General features: G+C 46.5%; 1 protein-coding gene across 1 annotated transcript in view; it reads right to left on the bottom strand.

Moving 5' to 3' along the window:
- The window catches only part of rptor (regulatory associated protein of MTOR, complex 1), a 146,553-nt gene that overhangs the window by 39,683 nt on the left and 86,089 nt on the right, over positions 1–20,781 (bottom strand). The window contains 9 exon segments of the mRNA XM_080847984.1: positions 571–762; positions 2,595–2,660; positions 2,798–2,872; positions 6,997–7,107; positions 7,480–7,563; positions 11,995–12,096; positions 13,356–13,431; positions 18,410–18,554; positions 19,665–19,765. Of these exon segments, the coding sequence (XP_080704110.1) occupies positions 571–762; positions 2,595–2,660; positions 2,798–2,872; positions 6,997–7,107; positions 7,480–7,563; positions 11,995–12,096; positions 13,356–13,431; positions 18,410–18,554; positions 19,665–19,765 (952 nt within the window).

The following is a 20,781-nucleotide window of genomic DNA, read 5'->3' as shown; positions in this document are numbered from 1 at the left end:
CGGGGCAGCTGTCTGATGGAAGTAAAGCCCCAGATAAGCCAGTGTGAGGCGTGGGGGTCTGGCTCGGAACAGATGAAGGGTTCTGCTCAGTTCATCGGAAAACAAATTTACGTGACCCACACGGCAGAAGTCATAATTAAGATCGTATGGGCTTTACGTCTCGTGCAACATTTATACTTCACGTCGGCGAGTAACCGGATCAATATGCTACAAAAAACTCAAAACAGATTAAACGAAAGCAAAGGATCAATACGGCTGCTGCCGATGTGCTCATTGTTGATTAGTGAGGAGCCGCCCTATTAACTCCAGGTTAAAAACCAGCCATTTGCCAGCTGTCTCTCATTCGCAGTGCATCACACCAATAACCTTTCCCATAAACTCAATTAGCTGATAGTGGACCTAGGCAAAGATCCAGAGAGCGGCCCAAAAGTAAGTACTGATTCCCTTTACATCAAAGTGAGTGACACGTTTGAGATTTTCGAGTGAATCTAGCACTGATGGGGTTGTGCCAGGGCTTGTGCCAGGGCACGTGGTGGTGGTGGTGGGCTGGCTGGCACCGGGCGGGCGTACCTCTGGGATGGGGTCGGACAGCAGGCTGTAGAGCTTCTCGTGGGCACTGTCCCTCACGCCACACCAGCGCGCCGAGTCGAAGTTCTGCCAGATGCGGCCCAGGCAGATGGCCACCCACTGGCGCAGGAGAGGGTGCGGGTCGTTCAGCTGCTCCAGGCAAATGGCAATCAGGTTGCCCTGGAGACAGGCCTCCTGAAATAGGGGAGGAAGAGGAGGAGGAAGAGGAGGAGAGGGAGGAGGAGAAGGGTTATTTCTGTGAAATCCAGATTCAGAGTACTTCAAGAAAACTCATCTCATCCAGACATCCTCAACAGACTGAGGCACATTTTTGTGAAAACTTGTTTAGCAACCCTGTCATCGAAAGTGAGCAAAGTGACATAATACTGTTTGTGGGTTTTTTGTTTGTTGCTCTTTTTGCATTGACAAATAACCAAATAATAAATAACCAAATAATAAATAAATTAGATGCATTAAATGTGTGTGCCGACAATTTGACTCATTAAAGCTCATAAGAGTTGCTGCTCAATAAGTGCTCAATAAGTGCTCCATCCGCTCCCATTCACCACATCCTGCAGAAGATAAAACGCTTCAGAAGTGAACAGCCTGCACTCAGTCTGGTTGTAATGGGCCTCTCCAGCCTACTGCTGCTGCCCGCTGCCTGGTCAGCTTCTCACTGCTCTTAATACACATCCAGCCACAGAGTGAAGCAGGACTCGCTAGCCCAGCTTCTCATTAAAGCAGCCACAGAGTGAAGCAGGACTCATTAGCACAGAGTGAAGCAGGACTCGCTAGCACAGCTTCTCATTAAAGCAGCCACAGAGTAAAGCAGGACTCGCTAGCATAGCTTCTCATTAAAAGGGATTCTTCATCTGCTTCCCCATCAGAGGCCTGGTTGCCTCAGCACGGGTTTAGCTGTCTTTTCAGCACCTCCAAACACACACACACACATATACCCACTCTCTCTCTCGCCGTCTCACACACACACACACACACACACACACACACACACACACACACCACTCTATCTGTCTCACACACACACACACACACAAAAACTCACTTATTCAATCTCACACACTCACATATACTCACTCTCTCTTACACACACACACACTCTCTCTCTCTCTCTCTCTCTCTCTCTCTCTCTCTGACACACACACACACACTCCCTCCACCACTCTCACCAGGTCCCCTACTCCTCTGATCACTCATTATTCAGCCACTGGCGTGGGGTCCCCCCCCTCCACTCCCACTCCTAATGGAGCCTGGCTCTCCTCTCACCTCTCCCCCCGTCATCAACACACGCTCCCCAATGATTCACCGTGATTCAGACCCCCTTTTCCCCGCAGTTCGGTGGAAGTATGTGTGATTGTGCGCTCGACAGGTCTCTCTACCACAGGTCGTTTCCAGGGCAAGGAGATTTACAAGAGTAAACCAGCGGGTAGTGCGTGCGTGCGTGCGTGCGTGCGTGCGTGCGTGCGTGCGTGCGTGCGTGCGTGCGTGCGTGCGTGCGTGCGTGCGTGCGTGCGTGCGTGCGTGCGTGGGTGCGTGCGTGCGACTATGTGACTGTGTGTGTGTGTGTGTGTGTGTGTGTGGAATGCGGTTCTGCCCCTTGAACCCTATTAGGATGTTTGGGGTGGAGGCTTGGCACATAACTACTCTCCAACACACACACACACACACACACACACCCGCCAGAGAGAGGTGGGGATCTGTGTCGTTTGGACATCTTTGGGAATTGTTTCTCCCCTGGAGAAGCCCCCCGTCAACAGTAAGACACTGTGACAGCGAGTGACGGCGTGAGGAAACTCTGACGGAGGCAATTAGACCCGCAGGCAGCTCGGAAAACTCTAGATGTGCGAGCGTGAAGTATTGGCAGGATTGAAAATAGTGTATAACAAGCAATGGTGAATCCAAACACACACACACACACACGCACACGCACGCACAGACACACCCACACCCACCCACCCACCCACCCACACCCACATCTGCCTTCCAGGGACATCTCCTCAGTCACTCACCTGGCCGGTGTTGTAGCTATTGACTATGACAGCCAGAATGAACACAGCCATCGTCCGGTGCTCCGCCTGGGATACACAAAGGGATAACCACTCAACACATCAGTTCACTCACAGTTGCGTGCACAGCACGAGAGAATACTGTGACAGATATGCAATATGGTTCAGTAACCAAGATATACTAGCAGTGATTGGTGGATACTCACAGGCATGTATGGATCAGCCAGAACCGACAGGAAGTACTTGTGCCCGTTGTCCTTTACAAGGTCGGCTTGGCAGGACTGAGAGACGAGAGAGATATAGGGAAAGAAAGCAACATAGAGTAAAACCGAGAGAAATAGAGATGGAGAATGAGAGAGAGAGGGGGTGAGAGAGAGAGAGAGAGAGAGAGAGAGAGAGAGAGAGAGAGAGAGACCTAAAAACTTTCTATAAAGTAAATTGACACACCATCAAACAACCCTATTAACTCAGATATTCCCCCTACTCCGTGTCTTGTCTCTTCTTTACTGCTTGTTACGGGGAAAAAAAGATGGATCCCCAAACAAACCCCTCGAGACACTGAATGCCTCTCGCACCATCCACTAACCCTATTTGTGCTGTTTACTCGGGCGCTAATGCACTCGCAATGTTACCAAAACACCCATTTTCAGCCCTTATACTCGTCAGTGATTCAACAGGCGCCATCATAGATCAGAAGTCCTCAGTGTGCAGGAGGGCTTAATGGCCCAGTTTCAGATGGCTTCTGCTCTTAACCACTCCTCTTTCATCCCTCTCTCTCTCCTTCTTTTTTATTCCTTTTTAGTCCTTTTTAAGAAAGAGCAAAGAACACTTTCTTTCTTTTAAAATATATATATATTTTTTTTTACAGAGAACAGAGCAGCTTGGGCCAGGAGCCACAAAAGGCCTGGGGGGAAGGTCATTCATTTTCCCGTCTGATTGTACAGCTACTCAGAGGGGTTGAGTTTTGGAATCTCCAGGTGAATCTGAGTGACTAACAACCTAATCCTCACCCGACCCTGATACATCCCACCGCTGACACCTCGCACACCGGGGGCGGCTCCCCTCGTGAATCCTGGGGGCCCCGAGCAGCCCTGACACTGGCCCCCACCAAGTGAGAACCACACCAAGAGGGTGTGACACAGCGTTTAGAGAGGGACAAGGTTTTAATAAAGGCTGCCAGAGAACAGAGGAGAGAAGAGAAGAGGAGAGGAGGAGAGGAGAGGAGAGGGGGAGAGGAGAACAGAGGCCAGGAAAGGAGGGGAGGAGAGGAGAGGGGAGGGGGAGAGGAGAACAGAGGAGAGGAGAACAGAGGAGAGGAGAGGAGAGGAGAGGGAGTGGGATAGCACAGCTGTATGTCCTAGGGGTGAGTGGGTTAATTCACAGGGCAGTGTGCCCACTCTAGTGTACAGGGCAGTGTGCAATAATAATGGGTAGAACACCCTTAAAAATAAAGAAATAAAAATATCTGAAATCAATTGCTTCCCGTCACCATGAATGAGGTGTTTTACACCTCTCTACTGGAATTTTGGACCACTCTTCTTTTGCCAACTGATCCAGGTCTCTCCCAACTACTGATTAGTACTGACTACAACTACTGACAGTTGTGCCATGGGATTAAGATCTGGACTCATCTCGGACACTTCAGAACTCTCCAGTGCTTTGTCTTAACCATTTCTGGGTGCTTTTTGAAGTGTTCTATGGGTCATTGTCCTGCTTGAAGACACATGTCCTCTGACGAAGACCCAGCTTTCTGACACTGGGCCCTACATTGCGCCCAAAAATGATTTGGTAGTCCTTAGATTACCTGATGCCATGCACACAGTCAATGCATTGGGTTCCAGAAGCAGCAAAGCAACCCCAAAACAACAGTCCAGCTCCACCATATTTGCCTGTAGGGACCCTGTTCTTTTCTTTGAAGGCCTCATTTCGTTGTCTGTAAAACTGCTTTACCAAAAAGCTCTACTTTAGTCTCTTCTGTCCACAGGACATTCTCCCAGAATGATTTGGGCTTCCACAGGAAGGTTTAGGCATTTTTATGCCTCTGTGTCAGCAGTGGGAACCTCCTGGATCTCCTACCATAGCATCCCATTTCATTCAAAAGGCGACAGACAGTGCAAGCTGACACCGTTGTACCCTGTGTCTGCAGGGTAGCTTGAATTTATTTGGATGTTGTTCTAGGTTTTTATCCACCATTCAAACAATCTTTTGTTGCATTCTGTCATAAATGTTTCTCTTCCTTCCACATCCAGAGAGGTTAGTGACAATGCCATGGGCTGTAAACTTCTTGATGACACTGCTCACAGTGGACACAGGAGCATTAAGATCTCTGGAGATAGACCTGTAGCCTTGAGATTGTCCATGCTTTTCTTCCATTTTGGTTCTCAAATCCTCAGACAATTCTTTGCTATTCTTTCTTTTTTCCATGCTCAGTGCAGTATACACAGACACACAACTCAAAGGTTGAGTCAACTTTGCTCCATTTTAACTGGTTGCAAATGTGATTTCTATATTATCAGCATCTGTAGCTTGCCACAGGTGAGTTTAAATAAAGATTAAAGGAGCATTACATGCTTGAAATACATTTATGTCTTGCAATTTTGAAAGGGTGCCAATCATTTTGTCCAGTCCACTTTTGGAGATTTGTGTGGAATAATGTCAGATTTGGCTTTTCTTCCAATGCAAACAATATAAATCAACATGTGAATACCAAAGCATTTGTAATTGCGAATTTTTTCTGGGAGAATTGGTACATTATCTGACAGAAGTGCAGGGGTGCCAATATTTTTGTCCATGACTGTATATATATTTGCACAAATGCACTACACTCTTGAAACACCAGACAGAAGATGAGTTGTGGAGGATCGTTTCCTTCTCTCTACGTATTTACTCGTTTAGTTTTAGAACTCTTTTTCCTTAAAAGTCACAGGAGTGAGAGAGAGAGAGAAAGAAAGAGAGAGAGCGAAAGGGAGAGAAAGGGAGAAAGAAAGAGAGAGAGAGAAAGAGAGAGAAAGAAAGACAGAGAGAGAGAGAGAGAAAGAGAGAGAAAGAAAGAAAGGCAGAGAGAGAGAGAGAGAAAGAAAGACAGAGAGAGAGAGAAAGAGGGAGGGAGGGAGAGGGAGGGAGAGAGAGAGAGAGAGAGAGAGAGAGAGAAAGAGAGAGAATGGACACAGATGTATGGTAGTCACTTAAAGAAACCCAAATCTCAGGCACGAACAGCAGAGGGAGGAGGAAAAAAACAGTTCCGTCGGCTTTCAGCCTGCAGAGATGTCTGCTCCGCTCCACAGAGGCACCGGAGGGAGACGCCCCAGGGTCAGACCAAGAATGGATTATTTTGCTTCTTTTTTTTTTGGGGTGGGGGGGGGGGGTGGGGATCCTTCCCCTCGTTGTGTTCACACTTCACTTGTGACCACAAAACACAGAGGCAATTAGAGTCCATTAAAGTCTCCTGTCAAGAGAGGGAATTAACTTCTTTTTCTTTCTTTTCTTCTGTGCTCATTAGTATCAGTCTAGAACCTTTTTTAAGAACGCAACCCAGGTTTTATTATGAAGCTCAGGATTTAGACTTTTTTTAAATACAAAAGATGTGACCAGTCTTGTCCGCTGGGACCAGGGAACTCTTGCCTGAACGCTCCATCATATAACCTTTACTGTTCCCAAAAAACTCAAGAAATTGACAAACCATGACCTATTCTATAAGCCTGATCTTATCGATAAATACCTATATGTCCTATGCTGGTCCTTTGTAACCTATTCTATGAGCCTGCTCTTATAGAAAAATACCTATATGTCCTATGCTGGGCCTTTGTGACTTATTCTATGAGCCTGCTGTTATAGATAAATACCTATGTGTTCTATGCTGGGCCTTTGTGACTTATTCCACAAGTTTGATCTTATAGATAAATACATGTCCTATGCTGGGCCTTTGTGACCTATTCGACATTCAAACCCCTACCGATTTCGCAAGTTTGGCCACTTGCCAAGAAATGTGTGATCTATAATTGTAATGGTAGGTGTATATAAACAGTGAGAAACTGTTAAAATACACCTACTATTACAATTGTAGATCACACATTTCTTTGCAAGTGGCCAAACTTGCTAAATCGGTAGGGGTTCAAATACTTATTTTCCCCACTGTCACTATATGTCCTATGCTGGGCCTTTGTGACCAACCTCGTCATATACAAATAAATCTGACAATGTGATTATACGTCGCTCTGGACAAAAGCGTCTGCTAAATGACTGAATGTATAAGCCTATCGCCTTGGTTCCACTTCCAACATCAACCAGCACAGATAGGTCACTGCTCAGAGCTGAGTCAGGTCTGGACAGATAGGAGGGGGATGTACGTGGTCTCAGTGGGACCTTGAGATTGGTCCTTAGAGACAGGGAGGGAGGGGTTACTCACGCTGTCCACGGCCAGGATCTTGGCCCAGATGAACACCAGCAGTGGCCTCAGCTCCCGGGCCGAGCTCTGCAGCAGCTTCAGCACATACGGGAAGATCCCCACCGACAGGGCCTGGGGGAGAGAGAGGGGGAGAGAAGAAAAAGAGAGAGAGGATGGGATAGAGAGATTTGTGGAAAGAGAGATAATGAAAATGTAGAAAAAAAACTTTTATGAATGTCAGTGTGCTTATTGTGAGGCAGACAGACTCGGAGTGACAAAATTAAGTGTGATTAAGCTATAGATTAGAAGGTGTATGTTGTTGGTGTGTTTAAAGAAAAAAAAAACTAGAAAGACTAACAGAGCACAATTAAAAACACTAGTAAAGCTGATTCACATTCACATTTTTTATGATGCATTCTGCACATCAAAAATACGCAAAATTTACAAAAATACAAAAATGGAGTGATACATTGATGAAAAGTGAACAGTGAACTGGTGCCTCACCAAACTCACGGCCCACGGTCCCAGGTCCAGGAAGCGGCCGAGTAGGTCCAGTGCTCGGAGGCGGTGCACCTGGCTCAGGAGGACCTGAAAGAGAGCAGGCGGAGGGTGAGGCACGCCCAGTGGCACGGCGGATGCTTCACGTGTGCCACGGAGCAGGTGGCACGAAAAGAGCAGGTGCTGCGGCTCTCACACTCCACAGGTCCTGGCAACACTGTGTGTGAGTGTGTGAGTGCGTGTGTGTGTGTGTGTGTGTAGTGTGTGTGTGTGTGAGTGAGGGTGTGAGTGTGTGTGGGTGGATTGGAAGCTCATGCCTGACATAACATGACATAATTAAGGTGTTCAGCTGGGCGTCTTATATAAACTGGCACTGTGTACAGGAATGTGAAGGAGTTCAAATCAAGTATGTGCACGTGGAGGAATACTTTAAAACTTTACATTATGCATACACCATATGCTACACGTGGGTGATGGTACATGGAGTGACAGGGAGCATCAAAAACAACTAAAGGTGCATTAAAGGAGTATTAAACAAGCACCGTGAATGTTTGTGGGATCAATTATCTGTTGGGACAAAAATCAAAATGCATACTAAATGAATGCACAGATAAATGTTTTCAGTGCTGAGAAGAATCCGTATGCGTTTGTGTGTTAATAAGTGGAGAGAATGTGCATCTGAAAACATTTATACTATTGGTAAGTGAGCGTTAGTGTGTTTGGCGCGGGCCACCCGATGGACAGCGTGAGGCCGGACGTTGGTGTTCCTGTGCGTCGGAGCCTCGCTGCGTCTGAGGACCCGAGCAGAAGGTCTGCCCACGTTGCTGCCCACGCAAAAAAAAAAAGTGCGCCTAGCAGCTATTTACGCCCCGGCCCCTGTCTGTATTATTAGACCTCAGTGTCACACGGCTCCACTGGACCGTGACTGGATGCTGTGCTGGGTGGGGGCATTGGACCACGCCCGGGCAACCCTAACAACACAGGGCAGGACGGGGCGGGACAGGGAGGGATGCAGGTCAGGGGGGAGAGAGGATGAGGAGGGTCGAGAGGATGAGGAGGGAGAGAGGATAAGGAGGGAGTGAGGAGTTCCGCTGTCGAGCGTCCAGAGAGAGGGATTAGTTAGTCAGCGCGTGGAGGAGCGCCAGGGTGGCAGGGCGGAGCGCCAGGGTGGCAGGGTGGGCGCTGGGAGGGGCAGAGAGAGGACAGGAACAAGGAGCGTGTGAGAAGAGAAGAAGGGAGATGAGATCACTGCTCGAGGAAAAGTGCTGAGCGAGGCTATGGGGTTGTACTGGACAGACTGACAGCCAGGTGCCAGGGTGGGTAAGGCGGGCACAGATGGAGAATGAATGTGGCAGTAATGGAAAATTACACAAGCGTACACACGTGCAGAATGTCAGACACCCATACTCAGTCGGTCACAAATGTGCACATATTCTCACATAGGCGCTCACATCTCCACTTAGGCACTCACTCACTCTTTCCCACACAGAACATTTACACAAATTGATCTCTTCAATCAATCAATCAATCTCACAAACACAAGCAATCCCTCATGTACCTGCGTACTTCCACACCCACGCTCTCTCACACACAAAAGCACATATGAAATACACAGATCTGCAAGGACACTGACAAGCACTCTTACACAAACAAACATAATCTCTCACATACTCACGGACATACACCAATCCCTACCTACACACCCACACTCTCTCTCTCTCTCTCTCACACACACACACACACACACACACACACACACACACACACACACACACACACACACACACACACACACACACACACACACACACACACACACACACACACACACACACACACACACACACAGAGGAAACACCCATAAATAATACATAAATGGAAGTTTGACTTAAAATAAATAATAATATTATATATTATAAAACAATTGGGTTCTAGCGCGTAATTTAGCTGTTTCTGATTGGACGAGAGACGTTCCATGCTATAGGTTATTCGTCAACATACCTACAGTTACGGGACTTTTCACAGCTAAAAATAAATCACTTCGCGATGAAACATTCGCATTGATGATAACCGTTAATTTAAAGTTTTTAAAATTCCAAACCAAGACATTGACAATGGAACTATTTTTTGTTGCGGAGAAACAATGGTGAAATAAACCATTTTTAATCAATAACTTCATGTTGAAATGTTAATTTGTTGACAGTAGAATTGTTTTATAAAAGCAATATAGCACTCGTGGGAGTGGGGTAGGTAAGGGATAATCCCACGGGTGTTGTTGCCTACGCCAGTGGTCCCCAACCACCGGGCCGGAGGGATTTGTTACCGGGCCGCACAGAAAGAATAAATAATTCATATAATTTCCGCTGTATTAATTATTGGAGTCTGAAAGGTGTTTTATTTTGAAAAACTACCGGATTTTCCCGGACGTAACATTGGCCTGTGCCTCTAGTCACGTCAAGACGCTTGTCTCGTTCACGTGATATGTCACTCAAAAAAAAGCCCCCAAACTAGCGAAAATTAGAAATAAAACAAACATCTTTGGAGAGCTTCTTTGCAAAGGTGAAAAGGTCAACTAAGGAGTCAGAAGAGGAGCCTACGACCTCAAAAAAAGAAAGCTTCTTTTAACAGACAATACCAGGATAGGCTACTTAAAATACGGGTTTATCGTAACAGGTGATTCTCACGCACCAAGTCCGCTCTGTTTAATATGTGGCGACAAGCTAACAAACGAGCCAATGAAGCCTTCAAAACTGCTTCGGCACATGGAGACCAAGCACTGATTCAGAGTTATGGTGAGTTGTATTTTTCATGCACTTAACGTTCGTAATACAATGGTGATAGAGATTATTTCCAAACACTGTTAATGACTTAAGAATATAATAATCAAGTGCCTTGTATTAATATATTCCTGTGAATTATGTGCTTATGAAAGCAGGAGCATGGCTTTTCTCTCTGTGTGTGTAACTAGAATATTAGGTGCCACTAAGTCTGCATATGAACAAGAGCATGTTTAGACCAGAGGAGATAAGAAAGGAACTGTGCTTCTTCCGACCTTGTGCAAAACTGCCATCCTTGCAAGACAGGGAGCCTCGGACGTGCGAAATCCACCACGTGATCATCCCTGCTCAAAGCTAAACTTCTGACTATATAAACTTTGTGCGAAGAGTTTATCAGGGCTTCACTGTCAGCCTCGGCTGGGAGGGGAGCCCAATTGCAATTGTTGTTGTTTGTCTGTCTAATAATATACTTTCATGCAGCTCCGGAGTCCTGAACTAACTAGGGTGATTTTTCACCTATCAAATGGTGTTGGTCAACCTAACGTTAATGTTAGCTTTTGTGTATATGAGCATACCGGGCTTCATTGTATCAAACTCGCGCTTGCCTCACATCAATATGAATGGATGACGTGACTAATAAGTGGTGTAAAATGACACCTTGAAGCCGGTCCGTGAAAAAATTCCCTACATTAAACCGGTCCGTTGTGCAAAAAAGGTTGGGGACCCCTGGCCTACGCCACTCGGCCTCGGTGGCTACGGCCGAACACCACCCGTGGGATTATCCCTTACCTACCCCACTCCCACTCGTGCTATATTGCTTAAGTATACTCATATAAACAAAGGAAGGGTACTCAAAAATCAGTGAATTCCGCAAACTTCAAAAAGTGAATTTTCTTCAGTTTGCTGTTTGGCATTTCAGTTCAAAGCAGTTTTTCTACATCTGCATTGAGCATCAAAGAGTTGCCCTTTCAAACCGACTGGAGACTAATCTTTCTTGTGGGCTGTTTTGTATTTCAGTAAGGAAGGAAGGCGGGCAGGGAGGAAAATCAAACCAACACATCACAGGAACCGACAGAACAACAACTAGCTTGAAGCCTTCATCTGTAAGGAAATATACATGCATGTAATATCAGCAGAACACATAAATAACAAACCTCTCACTGAACTGTACATGTCAGCACTCAGATGAGTGCATAGATGCATACATTCATGGACAAACAAGCATACATTTACCCACACAAACACACAAGCTAGCTTCGTCACATTCAAACACACACACACACACACACACACACACACACACACACACACACACACACACACACACACACACACGTGTTCATACACCATCCGTCTCTCACTGCCTTTCTGCTTTCTGTGCTCTTTGCAGGTCCCTATGGACAGCAGGAGGAGGAGAGGAAGAAAGGAGGTTGGAGGGGTGGGTGGGGGGGAGCTGAGTCAGGGGGAGGCGGGGAGACGCCTGCCACCACCGCCTCCACCACCAGCTACTGCCGCCTCAGAAAGGCCCTTACTCCTGCTCACATGAAGTGCCAATTTCAGCCCCGAATAAAAGCTCCTGCAGTCACATATAAATTTCCAATTTACAGTCCTGGGCCAGGCTGGCAGGAGGGCCAGGGAGCTGCTGGGGGTTTTATGGAGCATGTGTGTAGAGGAGGGAGGGAGGCAGCTGAGAGGGGGGGTGGTGGGAAGAGGAAGGGACTACGACTCCCAGAATGCCACACACCTGCAGGACGATAGGAAGCTGCTCTGGGGGGTTCCTGTTCTCCACGCCCATGGTGAGCCACACCTGGAAGGCCGTCAGCTGCTCCGCGAAGAAGGGACTGTGCTGTAGGGGTTAAAACACACACACAAACACACACACAAAAAACAATAGTCTCATTTCACTACATTACATATGCAATGGTGCAGAGGCAACATTCAGGAATCTGATGAGAGCTACACACCCACATCAACACACACACACACACACACACACACACACACACACACACACACACACACACACACACACACACACACTTTCAGGCACCTGGCCAGCTTCTGGTATTGATCCGAGTGCCATTACATAAGCCCTTATATAATGGAGTCATCTCCTTTGTGATTTCTGAAATAACTTGCCTCTAGCGTCACAGCTCGCCTGTGAACTGAAGGCCGATGTATGATCATGCTTTAGACAGGCGCCTCTCTCTCTGTCTCTCTCGCTCTCTCTCTCTTTCTTTCTCTCTCTCCCTCTCTCTCCACCCTCATCTTCCTACCTGTTTCTCTTCCTCCCCCCTCCAGCTTCTCATTCTGTGTATGATGCACTGACTTACTCTCTCTATTAGTAGAAATCCTTTTCTTTCTCTCTCTCTCTCTCCCTCCCTCTATCCCTCTATCCCTCTCTCCCTCCCTCCCTCCCTCCCTCCCTCCCTCTCCCTCCCTCTCCCTCCCTCCCTCCCTCTCCCTCTCCCTCTCTCCCTCTCTCGCTCCCTCATCTCCAGTTGGGCATACAGACAGTGACACTCCCTCCTAGGTTATTAATTGCGGAGGCCCAACGTTTTATCGTCCCATTAATACCAAAAGGGGGAATTAAAATGGCCCCCCCTCACCCACCCCGCCCCTCGCCTGTGCCCACGGAGCTGGGAAAATATTAGTGTGGCACTGAGTAAATTAATTTGTGGACGATCAGAGTCCCTCGTCACCCTGGATGGATCTGGCTTTCCAGGAAGGACCTGGTGCAGAGGCCAATGAAGAGGCGATGCTGAGAATAACCTGTTTATCTGTCAATCTGCCTTATCCTCAAGAAAAAAAACACCACAGTTGTCTAGATGGTGATGATATGTGTGTGTGTGTGTGTGTGTGTGTGTGTGTGTGTGTTTGTGTGTGTGTGTGTTTGTGTGTGTGTGTGTGTACTCCACAACTACGTTCTGCACTGAATCACGTTCACTCGATCTCTATTGATTATATATCATCTTCCTGTATGTCTTCTTCACCACTCATTTCCTCTCTACAGTATGCTTGCCTATATATATATATTTATAGGCATCACACAGCTGATCCTGGACCTGATCCTGGCTAATGATGAGATGGAGATCCATGACTTACCCTGAACGCAGTGCCCTCCTCGATGATGGTGGGGAGTTGGGAGAGGCAGATGTCCACCGCCAGGTCCCAGGCCTGCCTGTAGGGTGCAGCAAACACACAGGGTGAATGAAGATGGATGAGCTGGAGTAGGAGCTGTTTCTCTTCAGGTTTGGTCCTCACATCTGTATGTGTAACAGGTTCCCAATGCACAACCATCTGTTCTCATCGAAAATGATGGCGCTTTAACAACAGAAATCCTAGGGCAAACCCATAGCCTAAACAAAACACTTCTTGGCATTCAAATACTCACAGAGTCCTAAGTAGTTTCAGATGTGAGCATTGTTTTTCCTCCAACACACAGTGCTGACGTGGAACCTTGTGAAAACTGAGTGGTTGGTTTTAAAACATGGTTTCAAAAGCGCTTGCATGGCAACCGTCTGACAACAATGAAACAGTTGAACCAGAACTCTCCTGAACTGGAACACAGAGGCCTTGGGGGAGTGGGAGAAGAGGCTGTCAATCACCACAGGAGCTTCATTAGCAGCTATTGATTCAGCTAATGCTCAACCTCATGCTGATAAACGACTGGAGTGCAGAGAAGAAAAAACAGCCTGAAGACTAAATTGTGACCTTGTTAATGAAAACCAAAAAACGAGAACATTATTACTATCATTTCCTTCATATGGAGGAGAATATAATGCTATAACTATCCAATACAAAATAAATGAAAGGGGGAGAACATTTAAAAGCCAAAACGTCCTATACACTGAACCATCAGTAAAAGTGATGGGAACAGCATGAGGATGCTCAACAAAATGGCTGTCGTTTGGGCTCCTCGAACTACGTAACGCTTGACTGATGACTGTGAAGAGGTCTTTGAGGACAGACCGAATCCTAAGCGAACTCTGTGAAGGGGTTTTAAAGGATAGAGCGGATCTCGTCAGACTGAGTGATGCCGGAGAAGCTGCTGCAGCTGCATTGGCTTTGATCATGGATGCTGGGAAGACTCCGGCAGCCATATTTAATTCATGGCGTTGCGTAATACGCATCAAAACCCCTCCACCCGTTCAAGAGCAAATGGCCGTTGAGTTTTCAGCCTTCCCCCTCCACTAGGTTTTTTTCTTCCCCCACCATCAACCTTTCTTTCCCTTTCTCTGTGCTCCTTTAAAAGCCTCCACCGTCAGTCTGCTTATATTGCAGTGCCTCTTTTCCCGCCTCAGTGGACCTAGCGGCGACAAACTGCACATTTAGGCTTCTATGGCCCTTCAAGCTTGTGCTTGTTTGTTCAGAGCAGCCGGTGTGTCTGTTCTTTTATAGTCTTGACAGCTCTGGCATTCACAGACTGCACCGCACAGAGATCCCTGCGTCCCCAGAGAGAGAGAGAGAGAGGGAAGGATGGAGGGAGGGAGGGAGGTCAAGATCCCAGACGCCAGTTTCAAGAGATAAGATATTAGTTAAGAACTTGATGGCAGTGTGGTCAAAGCTTCTGCGTCAGCACAAAGACAAAGTCTCTCGGCCCTATACAGCAGACACCTGCAACACCACCTGTCTGGTTTTCACACTCTGAACACGCTTGGAAGAATTTCACTGTAGTACTCGAGTCAACAAACTGGACCATTTGTCTACATTTACCTGAAAACCGGCAAATAAAACTCCACATCATATTTAGCCCTGATTATAGAGGCACATTCATTGACAGTGATGCAGCTCCCACTTAAGAGGCACAGTGCCTGGGTTTGTTTCAGAATGAAACCAGTCACACACCAAGGTTCTGCCAATCCAGCTACAGGAAGCTATTAACATCTACTCATCAGAATCTACTACGTATTTTAACATAATAAGTAACTTAGCAACTGCTACACCTTGCTTACTGCACAAGTTATGCATCATGTGTCAAAGGGCTGAGTAATAACAGTATGATGCCTGGGCCACATCTGAGAGTAAAACCCTCTCAATGTCTGGGTTCCACACCGGGCTGGTCAGTTCTCCTGCGGGGGGGGCAGGGACTCTGGTGCAGACAGCCCCTCCATGCTGCAGTGGCCTTCCAGTGAGCTGCAGCACCTCCGCCCCTCTGGAGCCGGTGATAAAAGCACCATGGCGCAGCACCGCGTGGTGCAGGGTTGGGCTTGGGCCGCCAAGGGGCCCCCGCTCGATCCTCCAAACGACTCCCCCCTTGCCAATTTATTTCCTAATGCACCCCCCTCCCAGATTAATATTAAAGAGAGAGTGGGGCCATTTGAATAACAATTGGTGTTTGCATCCGTGCACTATCATCCATCAACACCTTGCTTTCACTCCCTTACCGCCCTCTCCTCCTCCCCAACCCTCTCTTTTTCTTAACACAGGCACCGTTCCACATCCACTCTGTGTTGCTCTTCTTTAGATATATTCTTTATCAGTGTGGCAAGCAGCAAAGAGTGCAGAAAGTTCCGGAAGAATTTAATCGGATCAGCTCCCACACGGTTTTGCGGCGTGCAAGGCGAAGCTCTTGTGCCGCCCCTATCGTGATAATGTGCTTTATGAAAGGTAAAGCCTTCATCATCGCTCACGGAGCCTCCCGTCCAAAAGCCTGTGGAGGGAAGGTGCGTGTCTCGACTCAATCACAGAGCGAGAGATGCTCGCTAACTAATGCCGTGGAGCTACACAGCTGCAGGAGGCACAGCGCACTGAAAATTTGTCAGATTGAGTTGTCAGCATGACACTGATGAAGACAACGAGTGTGGGGGAAAAAGGGAAAGAGAAAAAGACAGAAGTAGAGAGAGAGGGAGGGAAAGAGAGGGAAAGAGAAAAAGACAGAAAGAGGGAGGGAGGGAGGGAGGGAGAGAGAGAGAGGGAAAGAGAGAGAGAGGGACAGAGGGAGAGAGGGAAATGGGGGCAGAGGGGACTTGCAGCAAACTTAATGCGTGGCAAAGATATACAGAGGAAAATGTCATCATAAATAAATAAATAGGAGCATTCTGTTTTTTTTCCGAGATGGTAATGGCACTCTGCTGGGTATGGCGTAGCATATGCAGCTAGTGGATAGGCTGGGAGCAGGCTGCTGTGTTTCTATGGGCATCTCTGAGGAGGTTCCCTCAGTGAAGGAAGAAGCCTGAGGACATTAGAGTACATCACGTTCTGCTTTCAACACAAGAACACTGCCCTCCTGACACTGCTGCTGCAGACGCACACACATGCAGCCTGTCCTCAGTGCGAGTCAGTACCGTGATGTACCGTAAGCAGTCTGAGGTCCCCAGTTATGAGCCCACTATGCAACAGGTGCATAACTTTTGTGAGAGTGTTTGTGTGCATGTGAGTTTGAGTGTTAGTGCATGTGTGTGTGAGATGTGAGAAAGTGTGAGAGAGTGTGTGTGTGCGAGAGTGAGTGTGAGTGTGAGTGTGAGTGTGAGTGTGAGTGTGAGTGTGAGTGTGAGTGTGAGTGTGAGTGCTAGTGCGTGCGTACATATACAGCCGCGAACAAAATTAAGAGACCACTTCAAAATGATCAGTTTCTCTGGTTTAACTTTTTATTGGCATGTGTTAAAGTCAAATGAACATGTTTGTTTTATTCTATAAACTACTGACAATATTCCTACCAAATACAAATATTGTCATTTAGACCATTTATTTGCAGAAAAATGACAATTGGTCAAAATAGCAAAAAATATGCAGTTTTTTCAGATCTCGAATAATGCAAAGAAAACAAGTTCATATTCCTTTTTAAACAACACAATACTAATGTTTTAACCTAGGAAGAGTTCAGAAATGAATATTTGGTTGAATAACCTTGATTTACAACCACAGCTTTCATGTGTCTTGGCATGCTCTCCACCAGTCTTTCACTTTGCCGCTGGGTGACTTTATACTACACCTGGCACAAAAATTCAAGCAGCTCAGCTTTGTTTGATGTCTTGTTACCTTCCATCTTCCTCTTGATCACATTCCAGAGGATTTTAATGGGATTCAGGTCTGGGAATTGGGCTGGCCATGACAGGGTCCTGATGTGGTGGTCCTTCATCCACACCTTCACTGACCTGGCTGTGTGGCATGGAGTATTTTCCTCAGAGTTGGGAAACATCGTCAGAGCAAAAGGAAGCAAGTTCTTTTTCCAGGACAAATTTGTACTTTGCCTGGCTGAGGTTTGCAAAAGACCATAAGGATTGAACCAAAGAGGACTGGAGGTCATCTTCTAAGTTAATCTTCTCTGATTAGTTTTCAGCTTTTTCCAACACATGGTCGTCTGATTGTTAGACGGAGACCTGGAGAGGCCTACAAGCCACAATGTCTTGCACCTACAGTGAAATTTGGTGGAGGATTGGTGATGATCTGGGGGTGCTTCAGCAAGGCTGGAATCGGGTAGATCTGTCTTTGTGAAGGACGCATGAATCAGGCCAGGTTCAAAGTTGTCCTGGAAGAAAACTTACTTCCTTTTGCTCTGACAATGGTCCCAAACTCTGAAAAGAGTTTTTTCCAGCAGGACAATGCTCCATGCCACACAGCCAGGTCAGTGAAGGTGTGGATGAAGGACCACCACATCAGGACCCTGTCATGGCTAGCCCAATCTCCAGACCTGAATCCCATTAAAATCCTCTGGAATGTGGTCAAGAGGAAGATGGAAGGTCACAAGTCATCAAACAAAGCCGAGCTGCTTCAATTTTTGTGCCAGGTGTAGTATAAAGTCACAGAACGGCAAAGTGAAAGACTGGTGGAGAGCATGCCAAGACATATGAAAGCTGTGATTGTAAATCAAGGTTATTCCACCAAATATTTATTTCTGAACTCTTCCTAGGTTAAAACTTTAGAATTGTGTTGTTTAAAAATGAATATAAACCTGTTTTCTTTGCATTATTCGAGATCTGAAAACACTGCCTATTTTTTGCTATTTTGACCAATTGTCATTTTTCTGCAAATAAATGCTCTTAATGACAAAGTTTTATGTGAAATTTGTTAGGAATGTTGTCAGTAGTTTATAGAATTAAACAAAATTTTTTTTTACTTTAACACATACCAATAAAAAGAAAAACCAGAGAAACTGATCATTTTGAAGTGGTCTCTTAATTCTTTACGCGGCTGTATATGAGAAATGGCTGACTTACCACATAGCATGCATGTAGGTTGGTGGAAGCCGAGGGCTGCTGACCGGCGTGCAGTTGTATGACCTCATTATCCTCTCAGCCAACAGGAAGTTGCGGAATAAGCTGGCCACCAGCAGGTCCTGCCGGAAGAGCTTCTGAAAGAGGTCTGCAGACAGGCGGGTCAGGATAAGAGAACGAGAGTGTGACTGGGTGGAGGAGGCGTCAATCAAATAAATGAAAAGACAAAACAAGACGATTCTGCGCGAGGACAATGGTGTAGAACTTCACCGTGTGGTTACAGGCCAAAGAACGTCGCCTGTGACTGATGTCAGGAAGGGGGTTTGTAATGATATTTAAGCCGAACATGAATGCTCTTCAATTCTTTAATTCACTTTAAATGGGACAAAAGTCCCTCTGATCCCAGCCCATTCCTCCTACCCAACCCCTTCCCTTGTCTCATGGCACGCTTTAATAACTTCCATGATGTGTGTGTGTGTGTGTGTGTGTGTGTGCGCACGCGGTGGATTAAACTCTGCTTGCCTCCGCCGGGCAGATTCTTCCCACTGATGCCTGCTGATTAATTAACACTGCCGATTTACCCAAGGAACCACGACCGCGCCTCCGCAGACCGCCACCATTGCTGGTGTGCCAGATCATGTGCCGAAAAAGAGAATAGAATATTAAAAGGGCTCAGAAGCAGCGAGGCTCTGTGAGATTCCTTCCCTACTCTGACTGAGGAGGGCCAGTTTGTAGTTAAAGGAGATGGTGATAAATAGTGTGGTATCCTTAATGAAAGTGGAGATTAGCCAGTGCCTTATCACTATTAAATCTCTCTTATGGGATGATTTCACAGACTTTTATGAAACTGTTGTTGGTGTTCAGGTCATTTATCATTCTTAATCATGAAACAAAGTAAACTGCTGTATTAAGTAAACATGAAATGTTCTTTAAATAATTTGTAAGCATTTTGAAGAATATTTTCTCCCTCTGTAGGTCTACATTTACTGATTGAAGTTAAGGTATAGTAACTGTTGAATCAGCTTCCCAGTACCCACAAGCACTCTCCAGGATAATGGTTGTATTGTGTTTTGGGTATCAACCTTTCATTTCAACTCACTTAGACTGAACTGTTAGTTTTTGCCAAAGCTATTGCAGCATAGTCCAAGCCAACTCCATTATAGTATAAAAAATAGGCAAGATAAAGATTAGAAAGATGATACATGAGGCCCGTGTGCATGTACCGCACATGCCGCATAAATGAGGAGCGATTACAAACCTCTGGGTAGAACGTTCCATGCGATGGTGTCTGTGATCGCTGTGAAGATCCAATTAAGTTCCCCCAGTGGCGTTCTTCTGTCATTCAGTCTGCCAGGTATTCTTCAGAAAGGAAACATGGACGGACACACACACACACACACACACACACACACACACACACACACACACACACACACACACACACACACACACACAATTAGTATTTAGCTAACACTAACATCAAAATCACATACAAAAAAGATGAAAATCAATAGTGCTTGCCAAAAACTTCCACACAGCCGCCATCCATCCCTTAATCTGCCTGAAAGGGGCTGTCTAATCTGGAACATTACTGCAGTAGTTAACAAATGCCAATTTGCTTTCGAATAAACACACACAAAATCCTGGAAGCTCTTGCCGTTCCTGCTAATGAAAGAAAGGGGGGGGGAAAAGTTTTATGGCTCTGTTGCTTAGGCGGCCATTACGGCTCCACAGGCTCCTCTCCAGCATGAGCAAACACATGTAATGAGGCAGAGAGGAGAGCCAGTGTCTCTATTAACTGAACTCAGCTCAACTTGTCCAACTTTTGTCCATGTCAAATACAGACTGAGTAAAACCACAACAAATGGACTGAAACTGGGAGGTAAGGGAGCCATTTTGTGCCCCGTATTAGTTCAGGTTGGGTTTAACGGATGACATTTGTGTAGGGCAGGGCTGTGAATAGGGAAGTGACCAGAAGGTCAGTGAGACTTCCAATATGAGTTTGGCATTCAAGACACACCAGGATTGAGGTGTGTGTGTGTGTGTGTGTGTGTGTGTGTGAGAATGAGAGAGAGAAAGAGAGAGAGAGAGAGAAAGAGAGTAATATGCGCTCTAATATTACTAATATAAGTTCTCCGAGAGTTTGTTCTTCTTCAGTGTTAGCGCTCGATGAGTGCCAGTGATTGACATCGGGAGCAGAGTGCGTGGCAAATGAACGCAGGGACCGGCAGCCGCAGACGGGTCAGCCTGAGGCCGCGAGGCAGCCTGTCACTTGTCACAGGACCAGAAACCACAGAGCACCACGGCTGCCATAATCAACACCCCTACAGCCAGCTTAACACCTGAACCACATCCCCAGTCTCTTAACCAAACCA

The sequence above is a fragment of the Sprattus sprattus genome (assembly GCF_963457725.1).
Source record: "Sprattus sprattus genome assembly, chromosome: 1".
Lineage (NCBI taxonomy): Eukaryota > Metazoa > Chordata > Actinopteri > Clupeiformes > Clupeidae > Sprattus > Sprattus sprattus.
Note: the sequence above shows the minus strand (reverse complement) of the source record. Positions and strands in the feature narration are given on the sequence as shown.